Consider the following 11,493-nt stretch of genomic DNA (forward strand, 5'->3'; position numbering starts at 1 on the left):
TGGTGGTGGTGGTGGTGGTGCTGGTGGTGGTGGTGGTGGTGGTGGTTTGGTTTTGTTTTTTCCCAGAATTGGGGATAAGGCAGTTAAAATAAGAAAAGACAATGGGTTTAATTTCTCTGTAGATAATATTGTTTTGAAGTCCCTGAACCTGAGAATTCCCTGTCCTTTGTTATGCATGGAGATTAAGAAGGATTAGAGATGGTAAGAATAATTAGTTCATTTCTTTAACCCTGATGCATTTCTTTTTTGAGCAGTTTTAACTGAAGATTGTTTTGGACTGGAGTCAATGTGTGCCTGCTGTAAAAGCTTTGGCTCCTGAATTTGGATCTTTAGGGCCCAGGAGAAAAGCCCGGCATGGCTCATACGTCTGTAACCTCATCCTTGCTGGAGAGAGGATAAGATAGCAAGATGGAAAGCCACTGAGGGAAAACCCCAAGTTTTCACAAGTGTGCACGTCCATACACTCATGTATACATGCCCCATACACACAGAGATTGGTGCTTTTGTGGTTTTATTCCTTTTTTTTTCTTTGGTTTTCCGAGACAGTGTTGTGGTTTTATTCTCAATTTGAAGCCTTTCAAAAAACAATTTACTTAAAAAACTTCAATAAAGTCAGTCTCTTGCAGTTATACATTAGATGGGGTGACTCCTTTTAAAATCTAAGGACAGTGGCCCCAGTGGTGGAGTAGACCTTTACTGCCAGTGCTCAGGAGGCAGAGCAAGGTGGACCTCTGGCTTAAAGGCCAGCCTGGTCTACAGAGTGAGTTCCAGGACAGCCAGGGCTACACAGAGAAACCCTGTCTCAAAAAAACAAAAACAAATAAAAACAAAAATTCAAGGGCAGGTGTATTGTGAGGGCATAGTGATTTGACATTTCTAGTCCTTTGAACAATTTGTTGCTATCCTAAGAATTATTTCCCCCTTAATAATAATTTCCCCCATTTCTGGTAAGAATGTTAAAATTATATGATATTTGTGCATTTCCAAGAAACTATATAAGAAGTTTGGACGCAGGTCTTTATGGTTATCATTCATAAAGGACAGTTGGTAGTGCAGCTCTTAAGAATGTCTTCAGCGGAGTGTGCTGGTGCACACCTTTCATCCATCACATGTGAGGCAGAGGCAGAGGCAGGCTGGGTCTGCAGAGCAAGTCCCAGCATAGCCAGGATCACATCGAGAGACCCTCTTCTCAAAACCAAGCAAACAAAGTGCTCCGTATGGATTTTACACGCGGATGGATGCTTTGCCTGCATGTGCATGTGAGCACCATGTGTAGCTCTTTGTCTGTGTAGGCCAAAAGAGCACATTGCGTCAGAGTGCCCAGAAGTGGGGTAACAGATGATTGGGAGCTGCCGTGTTGGTGCTGAGAACCACACCTGAGTCCTCTGCAAGAACAGCAAGTTGCTGAGCCATCTCTCTAGCCTTGAATTCAGGGTTTTGTTTGTTTGTTTGTTTGTTTGTTTGTTGTCAAAACAGCAACAAAAATCTTGTGCTGATGGTGGCAGCGGATGGAATGCTGCTCTACTTAGTGGTTGCTTAGACAAAGCAGGAGGATGCAGTCGGGCAGCAGCAGCTCAGCTTTGTGAAGCTGTATCAACAGCATGCAGCTGTTAATAATTCAAACTCGTGTTGATTTATTTTACTTAGCTCAGTCATTTTACTGTGATCAGTGTACAATTTTTGTTGTTGTTGTTTTTTTGTTTTGTTTTGTTTTTTTCTTCGAGACTGGGTTTCTCTGTATAGCCCTGGCTGTCCTGGAACTCACTCTGTAGACCAGGCTGGCCTCAAACTAAGAAATCCGCTTGCCTCTGCCTCCCGAGTGCTGGGGTTAAAGACGTGTGCCACCACGCCCAGCTGTGTACAGTTGTTAATAAGGTATTTTTTATTCTCTTCTTCACTCTGTCTTTGGAAATCCATTGTGTATCTTACTGTAGCTCATCTGAGTTCAGTGCTGTCAGTTTTCAAGTGCTCGGCAGCAATGTCTGAATAGCGGTTGAGTTTGGCAGCATGGTTCTGAAATTTAATGATTGGGACATTGATTATCTTTTAAAATTTGGGAATCAAGCATGGCAGCGCATGCCTGTAATCTACCTCATGGGCAGCTCAGACAGGAGAAATGCTCGTTTGATGCCAGCCAATGTGCTACATACACATTGAGATATAGACTAGCTTTAGAAACATGGAAAGACGCTCTAACTAAAACACAGGTCTAGGAAGATGGGTTTGTAAAGCACTTGCTGTTTAAGCATGTTATGTAGTGCAAACCCATGTAAAGCTGAGTATGGCAATGTGTATCACTTTCATAATTAAAAATTAAAATTATTCTATGTGTATAGATACTTTTGCCTACATGTAGTCTGTATACTATTTGCATGCTTGGTGCCTACAGAGGCCAGAAGAGGGTGCTAGCTTCTCTGGAACTGGAGTTGAAAAGGTTGTGAGCTGTTCTGTGGGTGCTGGGAATAGAACATTGGTCTCCCAAGAGCAGCTAGTGCTCTTAACTCTGAGCCATCTCTCCAGCCTCAGTGTACAGCTTTAATCTCAGTATGCCTATGGCAAGATGAGAGGCAGAGACTGGAAAATTCCTGGAAGTCTGTTGGCCATCTAGCTTGGCGTATACAGTGAGAAACTGTCTTAGTGTGGAAAGTGCAGTCTTGACACCGTACTTTGACCTGCGCATGGGCACTATGTCATATGTGTGATTCACATACATGATAAATAGTTCTGACAGAACAATACATACATACACATGAAAACACACACGTGCCAGCCATAGAACAATCTATTCTTTTTTTTTAAGATTTATTTATTATTATTATATATGAGTACACTGTAGCTGTTCAGACACACCAGAAGAGGGCATCAGATCTCATTACAGGTGGTTGTGAGCCACCATGTGGTTTTGAACTCAGGACCTCTGGAATTTGAACTCAGGACCTCTGGAAGAGCAGTCAGTGTTCTTACCCGCTGAGCCATCTCTCCAGCCCCAAACAATCTATTCCTAAGAAGAAAGAAAAATATATGTGGGTTCCCACTAGTAAGTCACTCAGCAGCAAGAACAATATTTTATAAGTTTATCATCTATTCTTCAGAGACTGTACATGCCAGTTTCCCTTGATCTTTTATGGTATTTGTGCCCCAAACTTAATTTATGAGAGTATGGCAAGTAGTAGAGATGTCCAGATAAGGACGGGGACTGTGGTGAAGTGAATGTGGTCCTTGTATCAGTCCCTTGGTTTGTATTTATAACCCTGACAGTGCATAAAATAAATAAATAAATCTTTAAAAAAAGGAGGGGGCTGGAGAGATGGCTCAGCAGTTAAGAGCTTCAACTTCTCTTCCAGAGGTCCTGAGTTCAGTTCCCAACAACCACATGGTGGCTCACAACCATTTGTAATGGGATCTTATGCCCTCTTCTGGTGTGTCTTAAGAGAGCAATGGTGTACTTATATACATAACATATATAAATAAATCTTAAAAAAAACAAAACAAACAAAAAAAAAAACTGCCGGGCAGTGGTGGCACACGCCTTTAATTCCAGCACTTGGGAGGCAGAGGCAGGCGGATTTCTGAGTTCGAGGTCAGCCTGTTCTACAGAGTGAGTTCCAGGACAGCCAGAGCTACAAAGAGAAACTCTGTCTCGAAAAACAAAACAAAACCAAAAAACCAAAAATCCCTGACAGTGGAACTATTTGTAACTATATTGCAAACGAAATGTCTGTGTTTTCTTCAACAAAATCCTAAAATTTTAAACACTGATTGCATTTTGATTGTACAAACACAACAGAACTATTGGTGACCTTGAGTGTATTAGGAATACATCTTCAGTTTTAAATCAGTATTTACAGATGAGATGTGTTTCAGATTTTTCATGGCAGCTGTCGGGCAGCTCAATGCATACAGAGGGTAGTTTCCCATTTCAGTTGAATCTTACCTTTAAACTGAAAAATGTGAGCCCGGTATAGTAGCCCAGGCCTTTAATACCAGCAAGCAGGAGGCAGAAGCAGGGGAGTCTTGAGATCCAGGTCAGCTTGGTCTACACAGTAAGTTCCAGGCCAACCAGGATAGCAGAGTAATACTTTGGTTCATTTTTGTTTTTATTTTTGTCTTTAGACTAAAACTGAAAAATGCTAAAGGTTTGCTACCTTTATGTTCTGACTTACATTTGTATATTTATTTCACATTGTCATGTCATTCTTCTGTCAGTGTTTTGTAGGCTACTATATGTGTCTGCATGTGTGCATGCATGCATGTGGATGTGTGGCACTAAGAGAATCCAGGAGGTAGTGTAACCTTAGACTATAAAAATAGCAAGTTTAGTGCATCCAGGTAGTAAGTAACTAATGATGGCTGAGAAAATCACAGCGAGAATCACGTCTCTGTTATGACTTGGGGTTACTTAATATTGCTCAAATGTTTCTCTGAACACTACCTCCCATACTGCCTAAAAGTATTTCAAGTATGCCCCAGCCTCAGGAAATGCTCTAATAAGTGATTGTTGCGAAAGAACAAATGATTGGACTTGAAGTTAACATGGCAGACTTAACATATGCATTAAATTTTGTTCCTTTTCCAAAATTCTACTATTGTTAAAATACATAAATCCATAAGCAGGGTTGGAATCAATAGCAGCACAGTTTGTGAAGCTGGAAAGCAGATGTTGAGTTGTTGTGCTTAGCAGATTCCAGAGGCAGGTCCTACGTTGGCAGTGGGAAAGCTCTGGGTACCTTTCCAACCAAGGTTAGGTTCCAAAAGAGGGTGAATCCGAAACCAGTTGGGCTGCCACCTGTTCTGTTCCCACTGCAGCCTAGGTTCATCCCCTAGAGCCCAGGTCATGGGCCCGGCCTGCCAGAGGCCTGCCAGTGTGGGCATTATGCACAAGATGAGTTCTACTGAACACAGGCCCAACCTTTCACACAGGCTCGTGGGTGACTGTCCCCAGGGTGATCTAGGGACAAAGACTTCACGTGACTGAGGTGGAGTTCACCTCAGAGCCCAGCTGATCACTGTTAGCTCCTTGGGAGGTTCCACTTGCAGTCAGGAGCTGAGCATCACCAGATCTGAGGAAAGTCTCTAACGTGGCTGATAGAGACCAAAAGCAGCGAAGGGGCGGAAAGTATAAGAAAGCAAAAGAACTATCATCAAAATCCACAGGAATAGGGGATGTTTTATCCTTGAGCAAAAATAGGCTGCTAAAATAAGAAAGAACAACAAGATGACACACAAGGGCTTGAAATGACAACAGGACGGCTGGAGCAGTTTCCCTCCTGGTGGCTGTATCTTTGGTGTGAATAAACGTGCGTGATGTGCTCTCACTGGACTCCGTCCTGCCGTCAGAGGCGGACGTCCTCAGCTTTACCTTTTACTCCTCTGACTGTAATAGTTGTGGTATTTTTAAATTCTATTATTTGTCCTTGGCCTTTTAAAGCTTTCGCTTCCTATCTGTTGGTTTCACTGTGTATGGCCTCTGCTCATCACAAAGAAAGAGAAAAGGATGAAAGTCATCCTGTCACCAGTGACAAACAGCATGGGGTCATGGGGCTCTGCTGGGTCATGGAACTTGGGGTGTCCCAGAACAGGTGTTTTGAAAGTATTGTGATTGGTTCACTAAAGAACACACATGTCTTTGTAGATGCATATGTAATCAATAATAACAATTTCATTTGTTAGATTGACTTTTTAAAATTTTTTACTTAAAAAGTTGGTATTTTCCCTTTTTTTTTTTTTTTTGCATTTGTTTACTTAGTGGGAATGTGCATGCAGTGTGCTTGTAGAAGTCAGAGAACAGCTTTAGAGTCAGTTGGCTCCTGTGTGGGCTGTGGAGATTGACTCCTGTGAACCCCGGGTCATCTGGCTTTGCTGCAGTGTCTTTACCCACCGAGACATCGCAGGCCTTCTCGCCTGCACGGCCTTTGGTGCTAGTCTGAACTAATGTGTTTTCTTTCTTTCTGGTCTAGGCTGTCGACAAGTACTTCAAGCTGCCTCATGCTTCTAGTAAACCACCCCGAGCTTCAGGAAGCCTCGTGGACACGTCCTACAGAACATTAAGATTTGCTTTCAGGGCCTCCCTGAAAACCGCTATCTACCGTATAACCACCACGTTTGGTGAACATCTGAAGTAAGTTACCCATCCGAGCACACTGAGGGCCTGCTCTTAGGAGTTCTCCAAGAGCTAATACAAGAAGGCTTGTGCACTGAAAGTTTTCTTCTAGGTCCTTGATGGGTCTCTGGGATTAAGAGCTTACATATGGACTTGGTATTTTTATTTAAACTTTTTGTTTATGACTATCTCTGGGGATTTCTTGCAAATGACAAAAGTTGTAAAATAACAAATGTGGTGTGTATATGATACATACTTTTTTTAAAGTCACCAAAGATCCTTAAAAGAGAAAAGAATCTTTAGTGCCTTTCCAAAAAAGAGTATCAAAAATAATTTTCTTGTTACATTTTGGTAAGGAAGCTGAGCCTCAGTTCCTTGGATGAGCAGGATATTCCATAAATGAGGCTGTGGCGCTTTGTGAATCATGCTGGACAAACACCGGCAGATTACAACACCTTCAGAAACTGAACCAGAGAGAAACCACAAACGCCGGGCCTGTTTATATTTAGTTTCATTGATGTTTACTGCTTTGCTCTCATGAAATGCTCTGGCTGGACAGGATGAAGGATACTGGCTTCCTAACTAAGCTATGTTTATTGTAATTAGACATGAGCTCTAGAAGGCAGGAGAGGTTGTTGTGCCTTGCTGTATGCAGGCAGCAAACAGAATACTGTATATTGCCTGCTTGTTTTCTTCTACTTCAGTGGCACAAGGCAGTAGTAACAGCAGATAGTCCTGGCACACATCAGTTGTGTGTGAGAATAGAGAAGAACTGTAAATGACCCTGTGTCATTGAGACATTTATTAAATTGTCTAAAAGGAAACAAAAAGTGTGTATTAATGTCCAGACCCATGCTGTCCAATACAATGACCATGACCATGGATTGTAGCTTTCTGTTTATTTTTTCTCAACAATTTAGTGAGAGGCAGGGGTTATCCTCATTGACACAGAGGTGTGTCAGCGGAGACGCAGCAGTTAAATCTTGTCAGAAAGTATGTCTGTGCTAGAACATGAACCTGAAAGGAGGTCTGGCTTGCTCTTAATTATCTATCCTCTTTCCATTTCCAGCACTAGTTTGCCTCTAAGTTGCCAGGTACGGGGGGGATAAGGATTCATTAGCTAAGAAAGGTAGTAGATGGCAGATTGAGGTTCTGCCTTTCTCTTCCTCCGAGGAAAGCCAGATTTTATGTTTAACTGGCACCGATGAGCAGAACCAGGACAGTGGTACAGTGGAGAGCAAGCGAGTGGGGTTGTCTAGTTACAGACTTGGCTGTCTGGGGTCATGGGGAGTTCCTGAAGCATCTCAACCAGGGCCAGGTCACACAGGTAGTCAGTTACAGAGCCCGGATTCACACCAGACCTTGCTAACTCTGATTCTAGCTTGAATGTCTGCACTCTTCATCAGTGAGCCCCTTGGCCCTTAGATCTGAACCTGTAGATGGTGTTCAGGCTCCTACTTTGCTTTGTTTGGTGTTGGTAGAGAAAAAAATGGGATCATGCATATGTGAAAAGCCTGGAATACATTTTATTATGACTGCATAATACCTAATTATTTACCTGGAGTTCCACCCTGAGAACCAGATGCAGACAAGGTAACCTCTTATATTTTGAGACAGGGTCTCTCTATGTAGTCCTAGCTATCCTGGAACTTGCCATGTAGGCCAGACCAGCCTTGATCTTAGAGATTTGCCTGCCTCTGCCTCCTGAATACAGGAATTACAGATGTGAGCCATCATAGCCAGCTCCATTAGTTCAAAATTAGACAGATTTGGTTTACTTCCAGCTAACAGCGAAATGTACTTGAGTAGCAGAGTTTAGAACTTAGGGCAAGTCTCTACCTGCTAGTGGAGGGGAGAGTGATGGAGCAAGTTGATTGTTAGTGGCCCCATTGGAGGTTTCTTCATGGTGTCAGGAAGCAGAAATGATCATGAGGCATTGTAGGATAATCTGTAGCAAAGACATTCAAACAAGAATTTTGTGGTACTGAAAAGGGTGATCTTCAGCTGTCTGGAGTTTTATCATTCAGTGATGATTCTATTACTAATTAAGAACTAGAAAACTGCTGGGTGTGGTGGCACACACCTTTAATCCCAGCACTTGTGAGGCAGAGGCAGACAGATTTCTGAGTTCGAGGGCCAGCCTGGTCTACAGAGTGAATTCTGGGACAGCCAGGGCTACACAGAGAAACCTTGTCTGGGGGGGGGGGGGGACGGGACTAGAAAACCAACATTTTTATTGTGTTCAATTTTTACCCCAAAAGTTTGCAAAGAAGTTGTATCCTCCTTGTAGGGTGTATGTGCCTGCCTTCTGCCAAGGTGATGTGCTTTTGTGATGCAGAGTGGAGAGAGAACCTCGTCCCTCCATACACAGTGCATGTTCAAAGGGAGAGATAAATCCAAGCCACCAAGCTGTTACCTTTGAAAACGATTAATGGAATCTATTGTGTTTTAACCAAACATTTTAGTTTAAAGGATTTTATATTAAAGGCAATTCAAATACTCCACAATTCAAAGATAATGTTTGAATCTGGTTTGAATAAAATAATAAAATCCAGAAAATGTACTGCAGGGCCTGGAACTCTGCACAGCAGGTTCCGTAGTAGAGCAGGTTAGAGCGGTGCCTGCACTTGTCAGTCTGCATTTGCTCTGGTCTTTCAGAAGGTAGAAACATGCCATTGCCCAATGCAAGCCCTTGCCTTCATTAGATTAAAAAATGTTTTCATCCTGTTTTTTTCAGAAGTACTAAGTAAGTGAAGATTTCTATTCATTTTTAATTGTTTTGAAAAATATTGACTCTGCGCTCTGTGGTTCACTTAATATGCTTAATGTAGACTAAAGCTTATGCTTTGCATTTATGTTTCATTTAGCGCTGTGCAGGCATCTGCAGAACATCAGAAAAGACTTCAGCAGTTCTTGGAGTTCAAAGAATAGTGAAGTAATATAAACTGTGTTCATTACCCTGCTGATACAACTACAGATGGGACAGTAAATGTTGAGCATTCTTGGATCAGAAGAGAGTGGACTAATTAGATGCTTCCTTTGTCGTGGTGCTCGCTTTGAAAACTATACTTTAATGGGAGAAATCATGGAAAGAAATTCTCAGCAGAATAACCGAAAACTGCCTTTTCTGTACCCAGTGCTTTTTGTGTGTGTGGTATAATAAAATCTTTATTCAGTTTTACAGGAGCATCTATGGCAGCCGAACTGTCTCTTGCTCTTATAACTTGATAATGATTATTCACAATTGTTTGTAGAATTTACTTTTGAGAAGAGTGGAGCCAGCTCAGAAGTTAAAGCAGGTGGTCTTTCCCAGCCGCTCTAAGAGGTTAGCTCTTTGTAAACTCAAAATACATAAACTCAAGATTAGTTTACTAAAGGATAAAAAATGGTAACGGTGGAGAAAAACTCACAGTAAAAATGTTGTCTACAGGACATATTTTGTTAATCTGTTAGGTTGTGTTTTTGTTTCCAGGGACAAATTAAATTTGCATGATTGTCCAAAAAGAGTCTCGATTTACAGATGTTAACTCTATATAAAGGAATGTAGAAAAATTGAAATCTTAAGGTACACGACTAAGCATTCACATTCCGGTAGAGCAACATCTCTGAGTTCACTGTGTGATGCTCCTGAAGGATGAGGGCATCTTGTTTCCTAGCCAGGCTTGCTTGCTTTTTTGAAATAACATTAAACAGTTGGCAGAGGTTTTCAAATGAGGGGAAAGGTTTTGTAAGAAGACCTGGAAACTTCCCTTTCCCTACTGTTTGTCTTTACCAGGTCAAATTATGTTGTGAGTCTAGTCTGTCTTCACATGGGAAGCAGCCTCTGCTGTGTTAACTGGCTAATTAAAACACAGTAGGTCAAGCTTTAGAGCCAAAAGCACACAGTCAGCTGTTAGGCAGGTGAATGTCAGAGGCTCTCCGCAGGAGCGGGTACGCCCCGGATGTACTGTACAGGCGGTCATTTTATGACTTATTAGATCATTTCTTTGGAGATGAAACATGGGAGGTCCTGCTGGCAGATATTCATTGAACCAGTTTTGGGCCAGATCCTCCTTTATAAGTCCTTTTCTGTTATCTTTTTCTTTAAAGTCAGCACAGTATTGTATATGAGTCCTAAATGTGATGCGTATGCCTAGCCTTTGTCGGCTTCATTAACGTATTACATCTTTACAGTAGTGTATTTTAGCTCCAGATCTGCTGCCCATTCAACCAGCACATGGCAAATTATAAACGAATCCCGCTAGCCTTAAAAATGTCTCTATGGGACAATTCCTCACCTTGACTGTTAAGTTTTGGGTCTTTTAAGTCCCCTCTCTACCTTGTGTGTGAAGTTCTCTTGATCTGCTGTGAAAGTTGGGTTTCCAGTGTGTTGGTTTCTTCAGATACTCAGAGGAGCCTGGCTAGATAACAGAATCAAAGCCATAGGCCTTTTATGTTGGCTGGCTGCCTCTGACTGAAGCATTTCGGGAGACAAATCTAAATGTTGTGTTTCCATAAAGAACTGTGGCATGTGTGTAGCTCACTGAAGAGAGCATTCATTTTAACTTGGACTTACTCCTGTGAAATGTCTGGTCCATTCCCACTTCCTCTGGGTGAAAGTATATTTGATAGAAATATGAATCTTTCCGGATGTGCTGTGTCTGAGGTATTGACCACACCATGTCTGCCTGCTGGGGAGCAGGACACTGCCATCCCCTCAGACCTGTCCCTGGAAGGTGAGGGGTCATTCTTTTTCTCCATTGTATATTGGTGGGCACCCTTTTTTTTTTTTTTTAAAGGCACCTCCCGCATGCAACGAGGACTTGAGGGAGGGCAGCAGGAGAGAAGCATTTGCTTTGGTGAAGTTGCAGCCTGCTGACAAGCCTCCTGAAGTCATGGCCTGAAGTCAGTCTTCACAAGCCATTGTCCCTGTCTACGTAGCTACCACGCTGCTCTGAGCCCCTCGGGGGGTGTCTATTGGGACACACAAAGCCACAGGCTGCTTGTGCAGAGTGATGGGAAACTCACCCTTATCCTGGTGAGTGGGCATGGAGAAGTCACGCTCGTTCCTGTGCTTGATTTCTTCCGCCGTGTCTTGTATGTCTTCCTGTTAGTATTTATGGCAGTCTGCTTATATCCTTCTGTATATCATCAGTACTGAATTGGTAGAAAAATAAAGTGACAATTCCTAACTGAGACTGTTCATCGAACACTGAATCTCTGTGTGTTTCATTAGCCATTGCCGTTTGGCTGAGTTGTTGCTTATGAAGCCTGCAGGGGACTAACTTTAGAGGTAACAGCTTTCGCTCTACACCAGACTCAGCTGATGGGTGATCGGTGTTGGTAGTCATTTCAAAGAGCCTGAATTCTGAAACACTCTCTCTCTCTCTCTCTCTTTCTCCCTTTGTCTTTCT

The 11,493-nt window shown here is 42.4% G+C and overlaps 1 protein-coding gene across 2 annotated transcripts in view; it reads left to right on the forward strand.

Moving 5' to 3' along the window:
- Ndc1 (NDC1 transmembrane nucleoporin) overlaps positions 1-11,289 on the forward strand; it is a 48,528-nt gene extending 37,239 nt beyond the window's left edge. The window contains exons 17-18 of one of the 2 annotated variants that reach the window (XM_021160499.2): positions 5,958-6,118; positions 8,968-11,289. In XM_021160499.2, coding sequence (XP_021016158.1) covers positions 5,958-6,118; positions 8,968-9,031 — 225 coding nt within the window. In that variant the 3' untranslated portion in view covers positions 9,032-11,289. The remainder of the gene's footprint in view (positions 1-5,957; positions 6,119-8,967) is intronic. The other variant, XM_021160500.2, reaches the window with a different exon arrangement.
- The last annotated feature ends 204 nt before the right edge of the window (positions 11,290-11,493 follow it).

The sequence above is a fragment of the Mus caroli genome, chromosome 4 (genome assembly GCF_900094665.2).
Source record: "Mus caroli chromosome 4, CAROLI_EIJ_v1.1, whole genome shotgun sequence".
Taxonomy (NCBI): Eukaryota; Metazoa; Chordata; class Mammalia; order Rodentia; family Muridae; genus Mus; species Mus caroli.